This window comes from Neolamprologus multifasciatus, chromosome 7, assembly GCF_963576455.1.
Source record: "Neolamprologus multifasciatus chromosome 7, fNeoMul1.2, whole genome shotgun sequence".
NCBI classification, from domain to species: Eukaryota; Metazoa; Chordata; class Actinopteri; order Cichliformes; family Cichlidae; genus Neolamprologus; species Neolamprologus multifasciatus.
In genome coordinates, this window is record NC_140445.1 from 34,043,864 (window position 1) to 34,070,885 (window position 27,022).

General features: G+C 40.9%; 1 protein-coding gene and 1 long non-coding RNA gene across 11 annotated transcripts in view; both read right to left on the bottom strand.

The window, feature by feature from the left end:
* The window catches only part of LOC146514633 (putative voltage-dependent N-type calcium channel subunit alpha-1B), a 239,835-nt gene that overhangs the window by 113,687 nt on the left and 99,126 nt on the right, over positions 1 to 27,022 (bottom strand). For all 10 annotated transcript variants that reach the window (XM_085164861.1, XM_085164857.1, XM_085164858.1 and 7 more), the window contains exon 5: positions 23,327 to 23,514. In XM_085164861.1, the coding sequence (XP_085020987.1) occupies positions 23,327 to 23,514 (188 nt within the window). The remainder of the gene's footprint in view (positions 1 to 23,326; positions 23,515 to 27,022) is intronic.
* Positions 1,385 to 23,320, bottom strand: LOC146514635 (uncharacterized). Its single transcript, XR_014874871.1, has 3 exons — positions 7,308 to 23,320; positions 5,553 to 6,867; positions 1,385 to 4,958 (listed from the first exon to the last, which is right to left on the bottom strand). It is a non-coding gene; the product is annotated as an uncharacterized LOC146514635 (long non-coding RNA).

Below are 27,022 nucleotides of genomic sequence, written 5' to 3' on the forward strand. Positions count from 1 at the left end.
TGGCTTGTGGCAATGGTTTATTTTCACCAAGTCTCAGGTTTTTATATGAGTTCACTTGATATCGTTATCCCACCTCTGTCATTCCCGTGAGTCATCGCGGGCTTACTGCTCTGAATGATCAGTGAGGAAAAAGCAAAAATTGCAACAAAATTTGGAGTTATGCATCATGCAGTTGTGGGGTGACAGTGTACTCCCACTCTCAGCTCACAGAACTGCCACCTCACACACACGCAGTAGCGGTTTTAGATACGGGCGACACGGGCGATTGCCCGGGGCGGCATCGTGGTGGGGGGCGGCATCACGGGCATCGGCAAAAAAAAAAAAAAATGCTCGTACTCGTGCTGCCCCAACGTCAGCCAGCGCATATTGGGAATGGCATAAGCACCGATCGGTTTTCTATCGCCCATTTGCTGGGAGCAAGGGCGCCCTTCGTTTGCGAGGTGCGCCTGCTGCTTGCGGCGCAGAGAGGAGAGGGCGGGACGGCGGATGATTTTCTGACCGGCTGTAGCAGCATCTAATAACCAACTCGCAAAGTTAAACAAAATAAAAACAAACCAACAAACACGAAAACACCAGACATTATAATACAGACTTATAATTTGCACCGATGTTTTTTCAAAATTCTGTACACGAAAAGTGAGCGCGAGAGCCCTCGGTGCGCCTGCTCGCTGCTGAAGTCAAAGTAAACTTTATTGTCATCTCCGCTACAGTCCAGTATATAGAGAGACGAGACGACGAGGCTCCAGTTACAACAGTGCAAGTAAACAAACAATAAATATAAGAAGAGTAAGAAAATAAATACACACTTTAGGACTCGGGGTAAAGGGATCAATAACAATTTAAAATTTACAGTTTGATGATTTAAAGTCTCACACACAAGCCTTCGAAAGGGGAGGGGGGCCAGTTGCTTCTGTTAGGGATAAGAAATATTTTTAATGTGTATCTGCTCATTATATTGTTTTATGTACTTTAATAAAGGCTTGTAGAACAAGGCCACTTTTAACTCACAAACTAAGTGCTCAGCCAGACTGAAAAACAGGAAGTTTTAGTGCACAGGCATATTAATAGATAAGACACTGAAATGAGGAACTTGCCATATAAGCAATGTTTGAGACTGTGTGACGTGTAAAGTACCAAAATAACACCTATATGAGCCACAGTTTATGATTCTAATGTTAGAGAGCTCTTTCAACTGGCGTTTGAGCTGTGCAGAGGTCTCTCTCTTCCGGAAGATGAATGAATAAAAGAAATATCAATATTTTAACACACTATGAGTCGGTTTTCTCTGTTCTGTCATGGGGACAAAAGAATCGGGGTTTAATACTTCCAAATAGAGCACATTTCATTTATAATGTTGTAAATCCAAGTCCATTATGTATTCATGATTTGAATCCTGGGTTGTTTGAAATCTCAGAAATGCACCCTAGACAAAGTGAATCTGTGAACTAAGGTGTAGGTGTGTTAGATTATGTTGTGGTGATCCTCGGGTTGGGGGATGGGTGTTCATACTGGAGTGCAAAATTAAAACCAATGGAAGATGGACAAGAAAAGTTCAAAGCCATCAGGTCCTCAGTTTAGAAAAAATAGAAAAGAAGAGGAGGAGAAACAAAAGATGCAGGTAAGCAGATGTGTGATTGGATAATGGCAGGTCATCCTGAAACAATCAGAATCAGAATACTTTATTAATCACTAAGGAAATTATGTGGATTACAGCTGCTCCAAGAAGAAATGGTAAAAATAGCAACAGTAACAGACTAAACTCCAAACAATACATTATGTTACAGATTTTAATATTAATTAGTCATTGTTAATTGTTGATTTGTCCTGTTCTCAATGTACGACGAATTATGATGGCTGTTTGGTAGCCGTTTGCATACTCTCTTTCTCTTCGTGTGTGTGTGTGTGTGTGTGTGTATACAACAGTTTTATGTTAATGTACAATCCCTAATATGTTTTGTTTGTGTGTGTGTGTGTGGGGGGGGGGGGGGGCGGGGGGGCAGAGGGAGTGTTCGCCCAGGGCGCCAAACAGGCTAGGACCGCCACTGCCCACACGCACACACACAAAGCTTGGTGAAATGAAGTCAGCCTCTCTGAATCAATCCAGCAGCTAATTTACAGCCTTGAAACATTTACAACTAGCTGCAGTAAATGTGCTCAACAGCTCTCGCAGCACAGAGGATATAAGATCTTTAGAGAGGTGCATGAAGAAGAAGAACATGTCAAAACAGGTTTCTGTTTGTTTCTGACATATTGGATTTGAATATCTGGTCATCTCTTTCGCTTAAGAGGCCTTATGTTTTTTTTATTTATTTTTTTGGGACTTGTAAAATAATTCCAGCAGGCTAACTTCTAGTTAGTATCTACAGCAGAACCTATTCTTTTTAATTTCCCGCAAAAGTTTTTAATTTTTAATTAAGTCCATGCACTTACATACTCAACCTAGCAATGGAGGAGACACCCCTCGCAGGAGAGATTCATAGATTTTATTTTGAGGTTGGTCTAAACTATGAAGACATTAAGTCAGTGCTTTGCAGTACACAGTTTTTATATGAGTGAGAGACATCAGGATAGAGTTCTTAGCAAAAGGCGACACACTCATCACAAGGTATGTATGACTTTTTCAGTCTCTCACATCATTGTGGAGGAATTTTGGCCTGCTCTTCTTTACAGTATTGCTTAAATTCATTGAGGTTTGTTTACACACAGCTCTTAAGGTCCGACCACAGGATTTCAATTGGGTTGAGGTCTGTACTTTGACTGGGCTATTGCAACTCCTTGATTCTTTTCTTTTTCAGCTATTCTGTTGTAAGCCTGCTGCTATACTTGGATCACTGTCCTGTTGCATTTTACAATATCAGCAGAGTTTTCGCTGACAGACAGATGGCCTGACTTTTGTCTCGAGAATACTTTGGGAACACCTTGCAGTCACTGGGTCGACCATGAACTACATGTATACCAAAATCTTGTGGTTTGTTCAGGTGCAACTTTGCAAACCTAGGCCACGCCATATTTTTTTTTAGAGAACAGGCTTTCTCCGGGCAAGCATTTGCAACATGCCATAGTCAGACATATTCACTCTTTTCCTATTTTTGCTGTCATGGACTTTAAAAAGTAACATTTAACAGGTTATCTGAGACCTGTAGAGCATGAGATGATCTTGATTTTTTTGCTATTTCTCCGAGTATTATGCAGCTTGACCTTGGGGTGAATTTATTGGCACATCCATTCCTGAATAACCGTCTTGTGTATTTTGTACTTGTGAATAATCTTTCTCACTATGCTGACTGACCAAGGACTTAGTGGACTTGCACTCATAAACATCTATTTTCCAGAGTTTGACAACAGAGAGATTGGTAGGAAAGGAATATGACGTAATTTTCTCGTATGGAGCTTGATTTGGTCTCGATGTTGCACTTGTGTTTTTTTTTTTTCAAGATGTTGATGTCGCTAAATTCAGGAGTCCTATTTAAATGCAGATTTCTCAGGTTTAAATATTACTTTTGGTTGTATGTTGGTCTGGTTGGATAATCAGAAGTTTTTTTGATGGTGTTAAGTTAATATCTCTCTTTCTTGGTAGCTGTGTTGTAGGGGATGGTGAACATACATACCATAAATTTAGCTTCAATTGTCCCGTGAATTTTAAGGATTCATACAAAGACAACTGAATCACACACATCTTGTTGCTTTGTCCTCTATTTTTACAAGAAGTTGAAAGCACAAGATGTCACCATGTTGAGGTCAAGGTGCACCTGCCTGTGTTGCTCACAGAGCTCTAACAAATGTATTGCGAAAGGTGCCTGCAAGCTCATGTGTCTCACAAACAATAAAATTAATCTCAGATACCAAAAAAGGCAAGAGTTTAAGCAGAGCCAGAAGTCAGTGTTATAGAAAGATCTACAGATATACCAAAAGCATTGTTAAGTTATGACTGGTGCAAACTAATACGAGTCACAAAAGCAAAGAAAACATGTGATGTAATGTAATTATGGATCAGATTTTTTCAGTGTAAACTCTGAACATGACAGAGTAGAGGTAATTAGGGTTGCCACTAAATTGATGGCAGCCGTTGGGTCACCAGGAGAGACGCAGGAAATGTAATAAAATCACGAGCCATGAAATGAAGATTGCCACATTATCAGCGTTGAGAAACCACCCACACATCCTGCTGCTGCTAAAACACTGTCACTTCCCCACTGACTGGCCTAGAGCTAAAGCAGCATTCAAAGTGTGAATAAATGCAATACTCTGCTGTCTTTTGGAGATCGATGTTGTGGATTTACTGCTAAAAGAAAATGTCAATAGAGGGGCAAGGTCAAGATGGCAATATGGTCATACATGTTGATAACTGTGAAAAGGCTTCCTGTTTCCAGTTATTGATTGTTTTTTTTTTAATCTGCTTTAATGTATTATTTTGTACAGTAACATAAAAACGTAGGATGTTTATTTTGTAAATTGTGGTCTTTTACGATCAAAGCACGTTTTTCTTTAGTGTGGGCCTACTTGTGATTGATGGATTATCCACAAACTATCAAATTTTGGTGCATTCCTCCTGCTGTGTGGGGAGTCCTTTACCCATCCGGCACTCCATTTACTAGTGATGGGATTTCCGGCTCATTTTAGTGATCCGGCTCTTTCGGTTCGGCTCACTAAAAAGAGCCGGCTCTTTCGGCTCCGAACCGGCTCTTCAGGTTGTTTTGCTGCTTTAATTAATTTATTATTAACAATAATATAAAATTATGCACAAACGGAATTACTAACATAAAAAAAGTGGTTTTGTTTATATATGTTTATATATAAATATATGCGGTGGCCCCTAGAGACAAAAAACGTACAAACTCCAAACACATTTCTAGCATGAACTGAACTTCCAAAGCAGAGCTACTAGATCACTTAAATTACACAATTGAAAGCATGTGTGTATTGTTTGTGTATTTATACACAGGCACTCATATATATTCCTAGAGTATTTAAAAGTAGAATGGGAGGCAGAGCCTTCAGTTTTCAGGCCCCTCTTCTGTGGAACCAGCTTCCAGTTTGGATTCGGGAGACAGACACTATCTCTACTTTTAAGATTAGGCTTAAAACTTTCCTTTTTGCTAAAGCATATAGTTAGGGCTGGACCAGGTGACCCTGAATCCTCCCTTAGTTATGCTGTAATAGATGTAGGCTGCCGGGGGATTCCCATGATGCATTGAGTTTTTCCTTTCCAGTCACCTTTCTCACTCACTATGTGTTAATAGACCTCTCTGTATTGAATCATATCTGTTATTAATCTCTGTCTCTCTTCCACAGCATGTCTTTTATCCTGTCTTCCTTCTCTCACCCCAACCGGTCGCAGCAGATGGCCGCCCCTCCCTGAGCCTGGTTCTGCCGGAGGTTTCTTCCTGTTAAAAGGGAGTTTTTCCTTCCCACTGTCGCCAAAGTGCTTGCTCATAGGGGGTCATATGATTGTTGGGCTTTTCTCTGTATCTATGAAGCGCCTTGAGGCGACATTTGTTGTGATTTGGCGCTATATAAATAAAATTGAATTGAATTGAATTGAATATATATACAAATAATTTAAAAACAATGTTCATTTACCTGTTACTACCACACACCAAATCCGGTCGTTGGTACTTGCTGGCTTGTGTAGCCACTAGGTAACAAAAGCTCAACACTGCGCCCTAACATCCTGGAGCACTTCTATTGTCTTTTGTACGTGTTTTGAGTTTTTACGGGCTTCGGAGTCTGTACGTGTTTTGGAGTTTGTACGTGTTTGTACGTGTTTTGGAGTTTGTACGTGTTTTGGAGTTTGTACGTGCTTTGTCTGTAGGGGCCACCGTAAATATATTTTTATTTATTCACTCCACATAAAATGTAATAAATAAATCATATAATACAAAAATCAACTATTCACATTTCAACTTTTAACTATTTAAATTTTCAGCTTTTTCCTTTTACAAATTTAAAGTGAAACAACACAAAACACTGCAAACCACAACACAATTAAATATAAATTAAAATATGAAAACAAAAAGAAGATGCATATTCTCTGTCATATGGGCCTGCATGAATAAACTTTCTGAATCCTTTATCATCTGCAACTGAAAATAGTTGTGGATGATTACTATATCTTTCTAATGTGACGTTGTTGTCCCTGGCTCTCTTTCTCTCCCTCCGGCTCTGTTCCTGTGCTACTGAGTGTAACTACCGCCCCTCCCCCCTCTTCCCAGCGTAAAGCACAAGGCTCGCGTGCTGAGTGAAGCAGAAAAACAGTGCGAGAGAGAGGTTGAGAGAAAGAAAGAAAAAAAAACAACACGTGACAGCTCGCGATAAGGAGCCGGCTCGCATCGTTCACTTAAAAGAGCCGGCTCTAAGAGCCATTTCGTTCGCGAACGACCCATCACTACCATTTACACTCAGTTTGTGACCCTCATCAACCATAGTCATGCAATCTGAGGACTAAGACACTTTTCTCAACACACAACCCGATACTGAACACTGCAAAAACACAAGGTCAGTGTAGATTTCAATATGTGCAGCACAGACTCACTCCCAGTTTTCATTAACAGACACTGACTGAAAGAGTTCACACCTTTAACTTCCTGGGAACCCACATTTCATACAGTGTTCGCTGGTCTTCTAATATCATGGCTCCTGTCAAAGGCACAGCAGCTTATACACTACCAGAGAGCGCTGAGATAAAGCAACCTGAACAAAAAGCTGCTGGTGGCCTTTTACCTTTGCTCGATAGGAAGCTTTCTGGCATACGGCATCACAGTGTGGTACATACACTGTCCTGCGGCAGACAAAAAAGACTCTGGAAAGGGTCATGAATACAATGAACAACTGTTGCCTTCTCTCCTCCCTGTATAATATCACAAAAACCTGCATCTTTTTCAGAGACACAAATATCAGTGACTGTTCACACCCCAGCACCCATAGTTTTCACCTGTCAACCTCTTGAACATCTTACAGCTCATCCAGAATCTGTGCTACTAGACTTATGAACAGTTTCTATTCCAACTCAGTCATGCAAAATCAAAATAGCCCATCCAATAATGATCATTTGCAAAAAAAAAACAAAAAACATTCATGTGGAATTTCTCACTGAAATAATTAGTTTTCATTGTGCAAGAATATTGTGTGTCCGTGTGTGTGTGTGTTACCTACCCAACACTCACTGTACTTTTTCTGAATTTTTCACACAGTGCACGGACATTTCTGTTCTAGTTGATTCTACAACCCCAAATCCAAAAATGTTGAGTTGCTGTGTGAAATGCAAATCTCACAAACATATCTTTTATTCACAATAGGACATAGAAAACGTATCCAATGCTTAAACGGAGAAAATGTACCATTTCAAGAAAAATAGCAGCTTATTTTAAACTTAAAGCCTGGTTTTAATGCAGTGCCTATCTTTACTCTGCCTTTTTATACCCACTCATGTTACCGACCTGTTGCCAGTTAACTTAATTAGTTGCAAAATGTTCCTTCAGCTGTTTCTTTTTAGGACCACTTACTTCTCCAGGCTTTTGTTGCTGAGTAGTGTTGCTGCCATGAAATTAAAAATGAGCTAATATTTTTTCTTAAAAATGCTACTTTATCTGCAAATCATTCCACCCTGTTTTTATTTATATTTAAAGCATTTGGAAAATTTCCTCAGTTCCTCCATCAGATCCACCCTTACTTATGATGTCAAAAAAATATAATGGCACTGGAAAAAACATTCAGCTCAAGGCTTCAAAGCATAGGCCCTAACATCATAGCAGCTACGGCAAATACACTGTAACATCTTTTCAAGTCCTTTTCCCTGGACTTGCTTGTAGAAGGACTGGCTATGCTATTATTTCTATATAGTCTAAGGTTGAAATGAAACTTCTTGCTTGCAACTTTTAAACATGACACCAAGGTTGGTTAATTTTTACCCACTAAAAAAAGAACACACCATGCTTAAAACCATGACCATGACCTTTCCCCGTGACCTTTAATCTTGCCTTTTTAAAGCACAACATAGAACCAAGTCTGCCAGAGCTTATCTTTACATTTTTACATGCTGTAGTGTCATTTTCTGGAGCATTTCAAGTTGCTATTCATCAATACAATCATTATATCCTAAATTTTAATAAATGGTAAATGGCCTGTATTTGTATAGCGCTTTACTTAGTCCCTAAGGACCCCAAAGTGCTTTACACTACATTCATTCACCCATTCACACACTATGTATGCAGTACACCCAAAGTAACTGCATAAATTGCAAAAAAGTTAAATAAACTACAAAGAAATTAAAAATCTTTTTTTTTTTTTACCACATTTTTTCTAACAATGCATTATGTATGTAAGTACAACTCCTCTGGTTGCTGTCACGGTTCTGGGTCAATTTGACCCTGCATTTTCAGTTTCTTATATTTTGGTATTTTCCTGTATTACGGTTTAAATACACTGGGAATAAGGAGGGGAATGAGACACAGGAGGAGAGCACAGCTGGGAGAAATCAGACATGACGAGGCCAAAAGGAAGCAAAACTCAATACATTCACCTAGGACACAGACTTTCAAAGTAAAACAGGAAACATGCCAGGCACAGACTAGACACTGAACTAAACCTGAGAACAAACTCTTAACCAGAATAACACTGAAACCTAGGATTATAACATTCAAAACAGGATAACTAAAGAATCAGAAAATAAACCGTAATACAGAAAAATACCAAAATACAAGAAAATGACCCAGAACCGTGACAGTTGCATATGCAAAAAATAATCTTAAGGTGAAAAGTTATTTCAATCTGTTTTAGGTGTTTTTAGGACAGGCATGTTGTGTTTGGGACAAAAGCAACTCACACCTGCGAAACAACAATGTATTGGTAAAAAAAAAAAAAAAAAAAGATAAATGTAAAGACAAAGTGTGATCCTGCCTTAGCCTTTCCTGCAACTGTTAGTATTACAACAAGTCAACTTTTTGGGCGACCGTGGTTCAGGGGGTTGGGAATCTCATCTTGCAGCCTCGCTTCTGTCAGTCTGCCCCAGGGCAGCTGTGGGTGCAACTGTGGATTGCCTCCACCAGTGTGTGAACGTGAGAGTGAATGAATAAGGGAATTGTAAAGTGCTTTGAGGCTCTAGAAAAGCGCTATATAAATGCAATCCATTATTATTATTTAGTTGTGAGCAAATTAATTTCAAGGAAAATCTGGAATATTCTGGAGTAATAATTTCTCTCTGGATGGATCTGTATTCAACCATAATCTGGTCTCCAGCACTGCACAGTTTAGCTGAAAAAGACAACTCCGATAGCATGAGTATATTTTTCTCAAGTGAAAAGCACAGCTCAGCAGCAGCTGGCAACATTCTGATCATTAGCATAAGATGAAATCTCTCTTCAGTTGCCTTCCCCTTTCCCCTGCTTCATGCTTATAACATCAAGAAGGAGTGCTGAGTGAGTTTGGTGACATTCTCCCCCCTACCAAGTTGCCCTCTTGTTTTAATGACTTCACTGCAGATTTCAGCGTGTATCAGGTCTTGGATTGGTCTTTTAGACTTCTTTACACCATCAAGAAAAAAGTAGCTGCGTCATTAGTTACGATTAGAGAGTTAGAGGGCCTCTTCAAACGAATGATCATTTTCTGACCTGCAACATCTTAGTTGAGAAAAAGATTATAAAAAGAAAAGTCATGAAGCTCACAATATTCAAACTGGATTTCCTCGCTTATATTGTTAATGCTGCTTGCAGTGCTATTGCCATAATGAATGCACCTTCATTGTAACCACTCCCTCAAGCTACAGGATAACCTGGAAGACAGCAGTGCTTCATTCCACCATATCAGCTGCTGTGAGACTGCAGGATCCTAGGAAACGGCCTTGTCAGGCAGAGGTTGTGGGGCAAGATAGTAATGAAGGGGAGAGACACTTTGCATGTTCTTTTTTTTGCACTATTAGAAAAGAAGGTCTGAATGATCCCCTTCTGGGCAGTGGCAGCGCAGCCATCAATCTGCAAGGTGAAATCTGGGTGAGAGAAAGTATAAAATCTACAGAACAAAGCTGCCTGAATGATTCTTCTTACTTTATGATATCAAAAACTTCACCCTTTCCCTTCTTTGCCAAGATTGAATTTATATGGGTTCAGGATATTAATGCCTCCGCTTCCCTGCATTCACACAAGTACACTTACGATGCTATTCTGCTGAATTTGTTTTTGTATCTCCTGTATTTCCTTGTTAAAAAGAAAAAGAAAAATTCAAGACAGATCTTTTTGAATTATTGTTATTTACCAAAGAGAATAAATTCATTTTCATTTAGATTTTACTAAAGTGAATTTCACATAACTTTAAGTTCAATATATCCCACAAGGGAAGTTTATTATGGAAAAGCTTCTTTTAAAACTAACTACATCTGGTCCTTCACCATGAATGTTTGTAGTTAAAAATGTCAATGACTTCAACTGACTAAGTAAATATATTAGCTATGAGTGAATAAAGTGTTAAGAATTATCTCCCACCATAATTCCTTTGGTTCAACTGCAGCAACAGTACTTTATGAAATCTTTATACATTTTCTTTAGCTCTCAGTGGCCCGATCCTCTTGACTGTTGCTACCACTCGATCAGCTCATTATATTTTATTTATTTAACCTTTATTTAATCACAGAAAAAGCACTCTTGAGATTTAAAATTATTTTTGCCAGAGTTTTCTGGTCAAGATAGGAGGAAGAAAAATCAAACGTCCCACTTCACACAGCCTGATGGAGGAAGCTAAAGAAAAATTGTTTAGCACTATCCTATTAATCTTTAATATAAGGTCTGATTTGGGTTTTGGGATTTATTAAAACAAGTCAGTGCAATGGATGTATTTTCACTAGGCCATGTTACCAGAGAATAAATGGTCGCCATCTTCACTCCCCTCCTGGCCTGCGCTGTGCTTAATGATTTAGGCCTAACATCTCAACTGATTGCTAAGCCCCAATCATGTAGGCCTAGAGATCAGTCAGTGAGCGCATAGTAATCACAGGTTGCTAAGAAAAAAAAAAGTTTATTTCACAACTGGTTGGTGAGCAGTTGCAGGAAGTTGCTTGCTGTTTGTTAGGTGAAATTGGTCGTATAGAGGCTATTGCATCTGTTGATTTTGTAGTTTGTATGGAAGACAGTGACGTGTCTGCAACTTGTTAACTACTCCCTAAGCTGTTGTGAAACTGCAAAGAGTGCAATGCAGCTGTGGTTTTAGCTGTGATGCACATTTGACTTTGAAGTGAATCGTCTCTGTTTTCAGTTTGTGCCACAGCCCTCAAAGTTACACAGCTGCTTGGCGAGCACTTGGCAGGTGTTTGAAGGGTCTACCATGCAAACTGTAAGTGGTATCTTTGTGACCTTTTTGGCCCTTGACCTCCAGTAACCAATTGCCAGTCCATCAGGGATTAAACATTTTTCCCCATTGAACAGAGGTTGTCAGAGCGTCACCAACTAGTCTCTACGCCAGTGTGACTGAGGCCTAACTGAACCACACCCATACCCACCCCTTTAAACAGGCCAGGCGACGGCAAATATGTTTGGGCACAGTTGGATTACCTTGCATGAGTACACCTTAAATGGATATTACGCTTTAGAACTTTCAGTTCCCTTCCAGATTACTTTTTGTGTGTTTCCATAAAACTCTCGAGCCTTGTTTGTCTGTATCTTTGCTTAGATTACTTGTTTTTGCCACAACCTTTACCCTGCCATCTGGTTTTGTTTGCCTGACAACCTGCCACACTGTCTTTAAATGCCTTCTGTTTTTCTGTTGGTTTATTTAGTTTTGATAAACCACATTTAAATTGCCAGCTTACTTTATTCTGCAATTGATTCCCCATTTTTAGAGTCCTAAGACTTTCTTTGTTTTTTTGCAGTGAGAGGTCAAAGGCACTGTAAACTAGGAAAACACCATATAATAGAAAAGCACTAGCAAAAGCAAAAAAACAAAAACAAACCAAATTTGATTTAAATGAAATGGAAGTAGGAAAAAACAGAAGCTCGCAAAAGACTGTACTTGCACTGAGACATTCTGAAAAGAAAAAGCATTTACAACAATTTTTTATTCCCTTATATATGACAGTGTAACATGTTACACTGTCATATATGGGACGAAAAAGACTGCATGGAAAACATAAGCCATCATCAGTTTATTGCATGGACACTTTAATGGGGATAAATAGGACAAAAGTGTCACAAGTTTTTTAAAGGGTAGGTTATTAATCATGTCACAGACAGTTGGCAGTTCTACCTGTTAGGTTGCTGCATGCTCAATCATCCAGGTAAGGAAATCCCAGAAAGTTGATTCTGTTCATCTGGACGTAGCGTTTTCAGTGGGAGAAACGTTTTGTCACTTGGATGAGATGAACAGAATCAACTTTCTGGGACACCTGTTAGGTCCTGACAGAAGAAGTTCACAAGGAGGAGGCTGTTCCATCATCTTCATACATATACCTGCATATATACAGTCAGTGTTGGGAAGGTTACTTTTAAAATGTATTCCACTACAGATTACAGAATACATGCCCCAAAATGTATTCTGTATTCTGAATACTTTGGATTACTTAATATATTATCATGCTTTTTACAACTACATGAATGTACTATTGCTGTGATTTATTACTATTACTGATGGTCCGCGGCTCTGAACCGTAGTAAAGGGACCTCTGGCTAATACGTCGGGTTCATGTCGGGCTCGTAGCCGAAAACTAGCTTTACCTTGTTGGCTGGGTGAACTTTGCTAGCCAGAGACAGAGAGAGGCGTTGAAAGGCTGCTCCAACGGAACTTATTGTTTTTGGAGGAAAACACGAACACGGTGTACTGTCGAGTCTTAATAGCTTACTTACAAATGGGCTCATCAGGCACTCTTCTTGGCTGCAGTGGTTATTATTATATTTACATGCTTCCAGCTCCCGTTTTTGCTCGATGACAGCTCGTACTTTTCCTTTTTCTCCCTCCCTCGCTCACAGACACATAACGTGTATGGCAGTCCATTCTTCCTGCAGCACGACTACACTGCCTATGATGCTACATTCTTTAGAGCTATGCCTGTAGCATTCTGCTTATTAGCTTAGCACAACAACCAAAAAGAAGGCGCTCTCTCACCCAGGAAGCACACAGTCGCAGAGAGTGCGCATCACCATGGCAACCGTAACGCTGCCGCCTGGAACAACAGAACAAAACCCAAACAGTCCTGACAGTACCGCCGTGTAATCCATTTATTTCAACAAAGTAACTGTATTCTAAATACCACCTTTTTAAACGATAACTGTAACGGAATACAGTTACTCATATTTTGTATTTTAAATACGTAACGGCGGTACATGTATTCCATTACTGTCTACCATCCCCTTCTCTTGTGTGTCTTGACTCCTGGTACCCCATGTTGCCTAGATGCAAATGACACCTCTACTGACCCTCCTATTCCATTATTCCCCAACACTGTATACAGTCCTGATCAGAAGTTTAAGACCACTTGAAAAATGGCAAAAAGGTCCCAAGTAGAGCTTCAGCATTAGGGATGGGTATCGTTTAGGTTTTGAAACGGTGCCGGTGCTTAAACGGTGCTCAAACCGGTGCTTAAAGAATGGAGAACACAAACTTTGTCCAAAAACCTCTCATGTTCAGCTGTTTTTTTGTAAGAAGATAACAATGTTAGCCTTTTCTGCAGTTATAGGGGATTTATGGTATCACTCTTGGCTGGAAGCAGTGCTTAATCAATGGAAAAAACACCAATTTTGTCCAAAAACATCTCATGTTTAGCTGTTTCCCTCTTTTTCTTTGGTCATTTTAGCCTTTTTGGCCAGGGTGAAGGGAGTATCTGCCATCAAACAAGAAGACAGCCGCATGTAACTACAACTGTGTTTGCTAATTCACCTTACATGCATTAATGTATTAACGCGGTTATCGTACTCAACGTAAATTACACACGAACATTAAGCTACTCACGCAGAGAAGAACGGCTGCTGCTGCTGCCATCATCCGTCATCATTTCTGCTACACTGGCAGGGCTAGGGGCCAGGACTCCCCTCTTCGGGTTCTTGGGGGATGTTGTTAACTCCGGGTCCGATAACAGGCAACCCACCCGCAGTAGATGTGCATGGTGTGAGGTCTCGCAGCAAGCTATCAAATATGGTGCATTTCTCTGCTTTTTAAAAAAACGCTATGCGTCGCCAGGTGTTTCATCGGATTTGAGGTGTTACCTCCTTTGACAGTATCACAGTATCAGCTTAAAGCACTTGTTGCAGGCTGCTGAGTTTGCATATTTTGCTGTGAAGTACAGCCAGACTTTGACCGCTTCGCCTTGGGCATTTTTAATCTGTAGCTCTGCTCTAAAAGAACATGCGTACCTAGACCCGCCTACTATCCTTGGAAAGGTAAAACGATTGGCTAGAATCTAAAGTGTATCACAGCTCAGGAAAAAAAAGCACCGAAATAAAGCACCGAAATGTGCGCTGCTTTTCGGTCTGGTTACTACCGTTTATGTACCGGTATCCGGTGCCATGATGGCACCGGATACTGGTACCCATCCCTATTCAGCATGCAACAAGAAGAAATGAGAGCGAGACAAAACATTTTTTGAGCATGCAATTTATTGATAACAACACTTAAACTGAAACAGGAAGTGTTACAGCTGATCAAAAGTTTAGGACCACCCTCCAAAAAAACCTGTAAACCCCACCAAAACAGAAATCAAAGTTCCAAACATGAACTCAGTAATGAGTAGCTCCACCGTTATTGTTGATCACTTCAAAAATTTATTGTGGCATGCTTCATGCAAACGTTTCTATGAGGTGAGTGGGAACAAGTGGTAAAGACAGGTGCACGAAGGGCATCTACTGTCTGGAACTGTTGTCCATTTTTGTAAACTTCCCTTGCCTTCCATCCCCAAAGGTTCTCAATTGGATTTAGATCAGGGAAACACACAGGATGGTCCAAAAGAGTGATGTTATTGTCCTGGAAGAAGTCCAGCGTTGTCCTGTTGAAAAATCTAGACACAGACGAGGGCCCCCAGTCATGAGGGATGCTCTCTGAAACATCTGGACATAGCCAGCGGCCGTTTGAAGCCCCTGCACCTCCTGAAGCTCCATTGTTCCACTGAAGGGAAAAGCTCCCCAGACCTTTATGGTGCCCACGCACTATGGTGTGTAGAAAACATCTCAGGTGGGATCAGCTTGTCATGCCAGTAACGTTGGAACCATCAAGGTTACATATTTTCTCATCTGAGAATAAAACTTTCTTCCACCTTTCAATGTCCCATGTTTGGTGCTCTCTTGCAAAGTCCAAACACTCAGTTCTGTGGCGTTCAAGGAGACGAGGCCTTTGAAGATGTTTTTTGTTTTTAAAGCCCTTCAGTCTTCAGATGCCGTCTGATGGTTATGGGGCTGCAGTCTGCACCAGTAACGTAAGGACCATCCAGTGTCATGATGGACAGCCAACTGGATCCTTCGGCTCAGTGCTGGTGAAATTTTTGGGGGTCTTCCACTTCACGTTTTTGTTCCATAAGCCTCAGGATCATTTAAGAAGTCCCAAATGACTGTCTTACTGCGTCCTACCTCAGCAGTGATGGTGCGCTGTGAGCTTATGCAGTTCAACAACCGACCACACGTTTTTTTTGCCTTTGCTATCAGTACGTCAGTGTGACTATCTGACAGAAAATGACAATGCACAGATTTGGCCTTTTAAAGGGATGTGGACCTAAACTATTGATCAGCTATAAAACAGCCTGTCTCAGTTTAAGCGTTGTGTTCATTAAACTGCATGCTCAAAAAATGTTTTGTCTCACTCTCATGTCTTTTTGTTGCATGTTGAAGCTCTGCTTGGAACCTTGCTAAGATCCAACCATGCAAAATATGATTTTGTGCTATTTTTCAAGTGGTCTTAAACTTTTGATCGGGACTGTACATAGCTACAAAGCTGCATTCACAAAATATAACCACAGAAAAATGGTGACTGTTTGAATTGCAAATGTGAAAACTTTTGCACTGTGTAACCTAAAATAATCATCCAGACACATACAGTATGTCAACTGCCTCTGAAATATTTAACCTAAAGTAATAAAAGTAACCCAGAATTCCTACAAGCAATCTGATAAATGAGCAGCATGTGGATTTATAAGGTTACTGTTACCTGGTGGCTATGCCTTACATCTTAGAATTTGAAAGCTATTGATATTATACTGTTCACTTTAACAAACTGCTGTAGAAACAGAGCTCATTTCATAGCGTTACATGCATACTGAAAATGATGATGCCTTTAAAGAAAGTAATATAAGCACTGAGCTACTATAAAATCACAAGGTACAAAAGGGGAATCTATATACTGTATGTGTCCACTGCAACCTCATGAAAACAGAAAATATAGCCACAACAGCACATGCAAATTAAAAACCTGTTTAGGAATTTGGTTTTAGATTTTAAAACCTTAGAAACTTAATACTCAATACTAGAAATAACAAACCACTAAAAAGATCAAAGTATGAGTACCACAGTATAACAGCTAAATAACATTATAGACAGTATTCTAATCTCAACTCTTTATATTATGTGACAACAGGACATGCAATATTTTCTTAGTTTAAAAAAAACTTTTTAGAGGGAAATTTATTTAACTTAACCTCAGTATAACTTTCCAACACATTTTGAATATTAAACCAATACTAATATAGCATTTTTATGGCTAAAGAGAAAGATGTAAAAAGAAAAAAGTAAAGTTTTTCAAAGATAGCAAATCAAACTGTCAGGTTTTGTGTTGTGGCGAGGAAGAAAGAACCCAAACGCAGGACTCGCAGGTAGGTGAAGACTGGGGATTTATTATGATGAGCAGATGAAACAGGAGATGAAATGGAGGGTTGACTGAATGGAGATAGCTGGCTGAACTGAAAAGATAGAACTGGCTGGCTGGACTGGAAACACGTATGGCGTAGACAACATCAACATCAATGACACGACAAAGAACTGGAGGAAACTGAGGACTTAAATACACAGACTGATGCGGATGATAATGAGAGACCGGTGAGTACACAGCTGAACATAATCTGGCTAACGACATGAGAGACGAGCTGATACGGGAAATACAGGAAGTGAGAACAACATTGATGTGGCAAAATAAACTGAACATGAACAAACTGAAATCACTGGGTCAATGACCCAGGAACCCTGACACAAACACTGTCCACTGAGCCCAATACTGCATATGAGTGGTGAAATAAAACCCCAAAACAGCAATTAGGTGAGCCAAACTACTTTAAAAACTAGCCTGCCTCCCTTAATCATATGCTTAAATGATCTCTAATCATTGACATCCCTGATGTGTGCAGGAAATGGCATGTCTGGCAAGGTTCTCAAAATATTCAAAATTAAATCATGGAATAAAATATTTGTAAAAATTAGACATCCAAATGTGAAACTACATAACTGATTGTGGAAAAACACAACACTACGAGAGGTGTTCTGTCTCCTGAATGCAAAGGCGGATTTTGAGCAGGCACACAGCTACTGGAGGTTAATGGAGCACTATGGACAGAATAGCTGTTTGGTCTTGGTGTGCAGACTGCAGACTTTAGATACACAGGTATGAAGAGAGAAGGAGAATGGAATTTGGACAACCAATTATTGGATGTAAGTGCACAGATCTCAACTGAGCACCTGATGGTAAACAGTGTTATGTCATAACATTTTTTGTGGGGCCCATTTTCTTTTCCAAGATTATTTGTGGGACAATTATGAGTTGACATGTGTCTGAAAATGTGTTTTTATGAGAGCAAGTGAAGACTGGAGTTGAAATACCTTAGATCAACCATCCAAAGCAATGGATAGTGCACAAGTGAGTTAAAGGAGCGAGGGTGGGCAGAGATGGAGAAGAGTGGGGTGATTTGTGACAGAAGTAGCAAGAGTGAAAAGGAAAGTTTACAAGACAGCAGTGAAACCTGCTGTGATGTATGGTTTGAAGATGGTGACACTGACAAAAAGACAGGAGGCAGAGCTGGAGGTGGCAGAGATTAAGATGTTAAGGTTTTAAGGAGAAGGGATAGTGTATACATCACACAGAGGATGTTGAGAGAAAGACCACAGAGACAATTCACAGATGCAGTGAAGGAGGACATGCAGAGGGTTGGTGTGACAGAGGAGGATGCTAGGAATAAGGTGAGAGAGAGGCAGATGATTGGCTACCCCAAAAGAAAAATAAGTAGAAAAGACTGATGAAGTGTGGAAAAAATAAGGGGCGGCAGTTTTTTGTAAATTCTAACTTCTAAGAGCTTGCATTTCTTGTCATAACAATTTCCATCGCACACAGAAGTGTGTGAAGACACTTGTAGTATGTACCCAAATTTTATCAGGTTTATTTTTTTTATTTATTCTAGGTTTCTGAGGTTGGCCAGATGAGTATAGGTGTTGTTAGTTTTTACCTTTACAGTTGACTTTGCTTTGAAATTACAGAGTTGATATCCTCTAACACAATTTCTTCAGCACATTGCCTTTTCTCCACATCTCAATAAGTGACTCAGTTTCACTCTAAGTGATATAGGAGTGTCTCATCAATATATATATGGGAGCAGAAATCAGGCTCATGCACATACAAACATTTCCACAATGGCAGAGAAGAAAAAAAGGACCATGCCTAGGCATAAAGACTATGAAATGAAGGTATATGCACATTCTGCATTTCTGCATGGACACAATTTTCTTGTTGGAGACGTGGGCAAGAAATACAGCGATAAAAGCCAAAACAAACTGGTCAGAGTAAAAATAACCGGTGTATCAAAAAGGAATGACTTTGAGCAGAACGAAATGTAAAAGGCTGAAAATGCAAAGAAAACGTTCTGACTGGAGGAAAGGCGTTCTTGGATCACAGCGGTGCGCGGCTGCAATGCTTAGGATAATGAGCCAGAAAAAGCAACAGGAGATGTTTGAAGTGAATTGAGGAAGAGCGAGAAGAAGAAAAGAAGGAAAGATGGCTCTGTAAGTGGCTCCCACTGTAGTACCAGTTAGCTGCTCTCTTGTGGGAGAAGATAATGCATGGAAAAAGAGAAAGAAATAAGGCAGGGAAAAGCAAAGGAGACGTGTTTGGAGGAATCAAAGAAGGATGTAAACACAGGGAGAGCAAGGGATGATTAACAGAGGAAAACAGGAAAAAGAAACATAAGTAACAGAATTTAGCTGTATTTATTTATTGAGCAAATAAATGGATGAATTCATCATTAATCACCCATAATTAGGGCAAATGCACTTATGTTTTTCAGATGCATATTGTATGAGCCATTCACATGCTGCACCAGGCTGGAGTCGCACTTTGTCACCCGTTCAAGCCTTTGCAAGGTGCAGCTGTCTAATCATTGCATATGCATTTAAAGGAGGATCACACCAACAGCACCAAGGCGATTATGTATTCCCTCTGATTTAGTGAGGTCACAGTATTTGTGGCAGTTTTGCAGACAGATTCTCCGCCTTTGAAATGAAGGCAATGAAAACATCACAGTGGGGGTTTAAAGGAGTAACAAGGAAGAATGCAGCAGGAAATGAAACATGCTTTTAAGACAGGCTTGCATGTAACTGGGAAATATTCATGGAAACAAAAATTAGACGATATCTAACAAGAGCAATCTGACATGAGTTTCTGTGAATCCAGATTAGTTTGTGATACTTTTGGAGAACGTGATCTCCGAACTTTTCCAGTTTCAGTTTGTTTTCCATGAAAATGATACATAATGTCCTGCTTTTTTGTATCTTTAATGATATAGAATCCTTCTGTAGTTCGGCTAATTACTTTTAATTTGTGGCACGCCTAATGTCTGGTGATTTCCATCAATCCATCTTCTTCCGCTTTATCCGGGGTCGGGTCACGGGGCCAGCAGCCTAAGCAGAGAATCCCAGACCTCCCTCTCCCCAGCCACCTCCTCTGGCTTATCCGGGGGAACACCAAGGCGTTCCCAGGACAGCCGAGAGATATAATCTCTCCAGCGTGTCCTGGGTCTGCCCCGGGGCCCCGGGGCCCCGGGACATGCCCGGAACACCTCACCCAAGAGGCGCCCAGGAGGCATCCTTGTCAGATGCCCGAACTACCTCAGCTGGCTCCTTTCGATGTGGAGGAGCAGCGGCAGCTCTACTCTGAGCCCCTCCCGGATGGCCGAACTTCTCACCCTATCTCTAAAAGAGAGGCCAGCAACCCTTCGGAGGAAGCTCATTTCCACCGCTTGTATCCGCGATCTCGTTCTTTCGATCACTACCCACAGCTCGTGGCCATAGGTGAGGGTAGGGACGTAGATCGACCGGTAAATTGAGAGCTTCGCTTTTACACTCAGCTCTCTTTTCACCGTGATGGACCAGTGCATCACTCAGTTGAGATCTGTGCATCACTGCGGCCGCAGCACCAATCCGTCTGTCGATCTCCGGCTCCCTTCTCCCATCACTCGCGAACAAGACCCCGAGATACTTGAACTCCTCCACTTGGGGCAGGAACTCATCCCCGACCCGGAGTGGGCACTCCACTCTTTTCCGGCTGAGAGCCATGGCCTCAGATTTGGAGGTCATTTTGTCTGGTGATTTTTTAATGCAAATCTGCACATTACTGTGTGTAATTCTGCTAAAAAAAAACTTTAAATAACCTAACCAAACCAAACCATAATGTCCCTGCTGATTACTATGATGCAAAGAAGTTTGAACTGTGAATTAAACCACAATACAGGGCAGCTGAATGTCTCTTTAGTTAAAGACATGCAGCTGCAACTTTAATCATCTAAATCCCCAACATTTGGTAAGTACTGCTACTGCAATAAATGATACTTTGGTTTACAATTTTTAATTGGGTTAAAATAATAAAAAACAAGAAGCTCTGGATAAAAATGGACATTGCCACATCGGCCCAGACATGTTGCTATTTCCTAATTCTGCTTGGCTGAACAGCCCTCACCCTTTAGGGAATCTTTTCTCTTGAATTCTAGCATCGTGTGTTTTCATAAAGCACTATCACGCTTTTGTCTGCACTGAAAAAAAAAAGAGGTGCTGGAGTTTAGATAACAAAACTGTCTGGGTCTGTGATAGAAAGGGAAAAGTACTAGAAACTTAAAAGGCTGGAGGGGTTTAACCTAGTGACCCAGTTGTCTAAGACACAAGAAATCTCTGTTTTGAGTCCAAGCACAGAATGTTACATGACATTTAGGCTCCCTCTTTTCTTATGTTTCCTCTCATCCTTTAATGTGCTCTGGTGGCTCCAGCTGTGGAAAATGTGTCTTTGCATCACAACAAACAAACAGAAAATAAATCTAAGATTTATGTTTGACAGAATTAAGAAGGCTTTGGGAGAAAGAGGCATCTTCATGCCCTAAAATAAAACCACAGAGTAAATTTACAGCCACTTTCTTTTGGAAAAAACAGCCAGTGTTGTTGTTTCTTCTGTGATGTTTGTGAATGTGCATAATGAATCTTGGGTGAGTCTTTAATTTTCAATGTGCCAACCAATTTGCTTATCTTTCCCTTTCCTTCCAGCCACCATTGATCACATCTTTATGCTTTAACTGGTATTCCAATAAAAATATCACATTTTTCTACTTGCTTTGCAGAGCACAGCCTGTAATTTAAAAAGCTTCCTCTCTGATTTTTATGTCTTTCATTTGTCATATACCGCAATGTTAGTGCCACTACTCTATTTCACATCACGTACTCCCAGACATCCTGAGGGAGCTCAAACTAGACTCACTCCTTCCCACTGAAAAGCCAGCTGAGGTGGTTTGGGTATATGATCGGGATGTCTCCCTTTGTGGGCATGCCCAAAGGGAGGAGGCCCCGCAGTATAGACCCAGAACTCGCTGGTGAGATTATATATTTTGTCTGACCTGGGAGTGCCTCGTGTTCCCTTAGCAGGACTGAAAACATCATAAGAAGAAAGAGCATCTCGAATAGCATGATGATCCAACTTCACATAAGTAAAAGAAAATGGATGGATGCCCCTACTTGCAAGTTTCCTGTTTTTATGATTCACAAATTTATATTATCCATGTAATTATCCTTAGTGTTTGTTATTTTTTATTTCTATATCCAGTTCTTGTTTTGCTAAGTGTTTTTCTTTTGAATGTGCCTGCTTGTGTTTCCCTCTGTCTGGCTTTTCCCTTCCAGTTTTCTGTTCTCATTACTGCCTGATTTAGTTTACAGACTCCTTACTGTCCTTCCCTCCATGTGTGTTTGTTTTTAGTCTGTCTCAACCTTTGTCAGATTGTTGTCGGATATCCCACGTTTTCTCTCGCTTACTCTTTTCTCATTTTGAGACATTTTTTTCCTGCCATCAGTGTGCAGCGCTTTGCATCTTTTAATTTAAGTGACATTCTGACTCCACTCAAGTGCACTCTGGTTCTCTGTCTCTCTTTGGGTTGAACAATCTCTTCAACACGACTGATAATTTTCATGTATTTTTCCATTACGTACTTACTTGTTACTGCTGATTGCTTTATCATAACCAATCAGAGATAAACACCAGTGCGCGGACAACATTCTTCTTTAAGCTCTTCTCTCATTTCATTTATGGTCATTTAACTTCTAATTTGTTTGGGGGCTGGTCTTTTTTATGAAGCGTTGAAGCGTAAGACTTTTTTCCTGTTTCGGTTTAAAAAAAACAGACTGACTCGTATTCTGTGGATGTGAATGCACAGGGACACTAACACTGAACAGTGACACTACCATACAAACAGAAACCTAGACTGACACTGACACACTGAAGCGGACCCCTGTTTACTTGTTCAACATTTGAGCAATTGGTTTACAGTATGCATACAAAAAGGCATGGTCAAAGATGAAGTAGTCCAAAGTTTGCAAGTTTTATGAATGAATCAATGTGAAATACCATAAACAAAAAAATTGACACTTGGTGGTTCCAGGTGTCAGTGTGTGCTCCATGTAAGTGTGGAGGAAACAGGTCACACAGACCCAAAGCACTTTTTTTTTTCAGAAAATTTAAAGCTCTTCCAGGTAAACAAGCTAAAAACAGCATGATTCTGCTCGTCTAACCTTAACCTCCAGTGGTAGGCCAACACTGTAAAGGTTGCAGAGAAGTGCTAGAGGAAAGGTCATGAGATTCATGCACTTTCATGGTTTATCTCAATGCAAAATTAGAACAAGAAATTAAGTCAAGCCACAAGTATCTACAGTATAAAACTACTGTGATCAGTGCATAGAATTAGAACAAGGGTTCATGCACTTCAGATCAGCAAAATACATATCCTGATATCATTATCAAAAAAGAGAGATGAAAATATGGAGATAATAAAACTGGAAAAGTTGATGAAGAATGAGGAAAAATAACATCTCTGTGGATAATATAACAAATAAGTGGATGTTCAAAGTTTTAGTGTGGATAGACTCACGCTGTAAAGGATGTCCACCCAGCCCTCCATGGTAATGCACTGGAAGACGGTAAGCACTGCGAAAAGGATGTTGTCGAAGTTGGTAATACCAAAGTTGGGTCCGGTCCAGTACACTTTACACTCGCTCCCACTGGGACAGGTCCTCGCTGGGGGCTCATTACCACAAGGCCAGTCAGCTGTTCTCTCATCTGACCAAAAGAGAGATACAGAGAGAAAGGAAAATGATTCTGCCAGCCTGTTTAAATCTACTAGACATATACAGCATAGACTTGTTCCTGCACTTGTGCGTAACCAACCAGAGTTATCCCAATGTTTCCAAAATGTTTCACATTCTTCCAAAAAGTCCAACCATCAACTCCTAATCAGTCATTGTTCATGGCTACAACACTTACAAAGAAAAATACACCACAGGTCCATTAGTCACATCTGTGTCATAGTCTGCGTGAGCAGCTGGGTGTGGCCTGTGTGGATCCCTGCCTCCTGTACCCACCTTGCTGCGGGCCTACCATCCACTCACCCCAGCAGCACACCTGGAGTTAATTCTGTGCAATCAAGGGAGGGTATTTAGGCCAGTTCACCAACCCACCTAAGTTGGTAACTGCCTCTAGCTCAAGAGCCAAGTTCGCTTACCTTGTCATCTTCTCTCCTGCTCTGCCAGCCTGCTATGGCACAACACCACCACTAAGGTTCACCTTTTGGATTCTGGACACAAACCCTCTCAGTATTCTCAGTCACACTCCAGTATCACCAACCGCACTATCTGCCTGCCCTCACCACCTCATGCAGGGGCCTAGGAAACTTAGGTCAGACCTCCTAAACACTCCTCTGCCACCCACTCGGACCTCTGCCTCTGCCTCAGCCTCCTCCTACCCAAGTAAGGCAGTCCATTTCAGTATTCACTATAATCTCTGGCCCAACCCATGCACCCACTAACACCATTTCTCTCTCTCTCCCTCTAGTACGCACCGTGAGCACCACGCCACCAGTCACTGCTTATGTAATGTACCTCAGGCTACCACGCTAGGATTCTCTGCCTTGTAGTGAATTGTGTATGAAGTCAAGTTTCTAGGTTTTTTTTTCGCCACCACACTAGTGTCCACCCACTAAGCATTATATTGTGTATAATGCCACGCTAAGGTCCCAGGTTTGTCTCTCCTTGTTTTCCCTGTGTTGTTGTAAATAAAACTTCTTTAGTTTAACTATTCTGCCTCCGCACTTGAGTGCAGTCCTGGTACAGGCCTCTGGCCCCCTTGACAATCTGCTCCAACCCACATTCACTGGTTTTCTCAGGTGAGGACCACTGACCTAGTAACCTGTAACTCGGAGTCAAGCTGCAGCCTCATGCTTTCAATCACTGCACAAAGCTCGGGTCCACAGGTGAAAGTCAGTCCAACAATCATCTTGGGAATTACAAGCTTTGCTTGGCTCTCTGGCTTGGCTCACTTTAAAAGAATGACGCTATCATTGCAGCTGAGGCACTTAACCAGCAGCACATCTTTTAGCTCCTCATCTATACCGATGACACCATAGCTCGACCTACATCTGTAAAATACATTTCTTGTATCTTCTTTAACTTAACAGAAAAGAAGATGGCACAGATGAACTTGGGACATCCTTTCTTGTAAGTCAGGTCAGGATATTTTCCATTGATGTCCTTCCTAACATGTAGCATGCAACAGGAAAAGGCTTCAGACACATTGGCACTATTAGAAATATAGCATGTTGTTTATATAATAAGGCTGCTTGGATGGAGCAAACAGGAGGCAGCACATATGATGGGTGCAGCACTGAATGCACTGAACAATGAGCTGCACCATCACACAGAGTTTATGGTAGGGAGAAGTCAGGTTAAACACCACCTTTGCTGATTGATGTTGAGAAATGAGTGAAAATAGCTGTAATGAAATATGTGAATGATGTTTTACAAACTTTTATTTCATTTTCTAATCTTTTCTTTGCATCACCACCAGTGCCTGGGCAAAGCCAGAGAAACTTAGATGATGGTGTCAGAAGATTCATCAAGCAAATGTGCATTGCATGATCACTAAAAGAAACACAACTCAATAACAACAGTTTTATTGTGGATATAAACAGAAATAGTTGATACACAGAGCAGTAAAAAAAAACAAATAAAGTACTTCAATGCACTTGAACTGTTTAGGTTTTGTATGGAAAGAATTCAGATATCATCAAATCAAGCAAACTGCAATTTGTGTGCTTTCACTTGAAGCTCTGAATCTGCACCATCTCTGTAATTGCATCAGCTGCCAGAACACTGTAAACCATCCTGCTGGATAAGCATGATTTAGTCGTATTCTGCATTCAGTTTCCCTTGGATGTCAGAGCTGGGAGTAACGTCACTCCTGAGTTCAGTGCTTTCCAGTGGTAAGCTGGAAAAGCTCGGAAAAACAAAATTCCTTTTGCTCCTTTGTGAAGTAGAAACTTTCATGCATTACAGCATAATGCCTGCTTTTGTTGCGCTTGAAAACACCACTGCAGAATGTTCATGGAATCTCATCAGTATTCTATGTGTGGCTTGTTTAACGACTCAGCAGCACAGATGATATGTTTTAGAGTTTTACTACATGCACTGCTGCCATCTCGGATTGTAAATTTGGACTTGGTGAGCTCTATATATTTTATATATCTGAAATGAATGTTGTAAAATTATTTTTTCCAACCTGCCGTGGAAGCTGTCTAACAAAGGAATGGAATCTTTTCTGGGATTCTCAAAGTGACAAATAATAATATTGGTGTACATGACAGGCGGCAGAGAGTTTGGTTAAAGGATGTGCTGGCACACATGTCAGCAGATGGAAACTAGAATAAAGAATAAATACTCTGAGTATAACAGATGCCTTGTGCCTCCAGAGTTTCATGAGGCGTAGTGGCTGATCACAAGTCGAGCCAAGTTTTAACGATGATTTGCAGAGCCAGATTGCAAAGCCAACATCCCCCTGGTGTCACTCCAGTGAAAAGAGTCCTTTCCTTCCCACTGACAGGTGCCGTGTCAGCTGGACTCAGTGTTTACAGGTGATATGGGACCCCTCTGAGATCTTCATTTTCTTTGGCTGGCTACACTTCTTCAGTTTGTAAGAAATGATAACCTTAAATAGCATGTTATTATTTAAAACAAGAATGGCAGAAACCATATGTGTGTGTGTGTGTTGTGTGTGTGGGCTGTTCGGGGTTCTGTTTTTACAGTTATGTTTTGTTTATGTTACCATAGTGACGGGTGACGCCCTCTCGCTGTGACGGTGTGTCCTTCCGGGGTCAGAGGACGCCCTGTGTGTTGTTGTTGTTGTTGTTGCGCTGTTGCTGCACTGAGCAGTTAGCTAGCGGCAGTGTTCTTCTGGCAGATGTAAATAAATGGCTGTGCTCCTTGGCTAAGAGGGCGGGGCAGTTATGCCTACCACGCCAGTTAAGGTACCGAAATACAACGGGCTAACCCCGCTAGAGCCCTACCTCTCACAAGTTCGGCTGGCTGCCAGACATAGTGGCTGGAGCGAAGAGGAGACTGCTACGCACCTAGCGCTAGCATTAGAGGGAGATGCACTGCAGATACTCCTTGACCTAGCCCCGGCAGAGCAGCATGAGCTCCAGGCCCTCACCGCGGCACTCGAGAGGCGATTCGGGCAGCGGCACTCCACCGATCAGAGCAGAGAGTAGCTGACCAACCGGAGCCGTCGGCCGGGG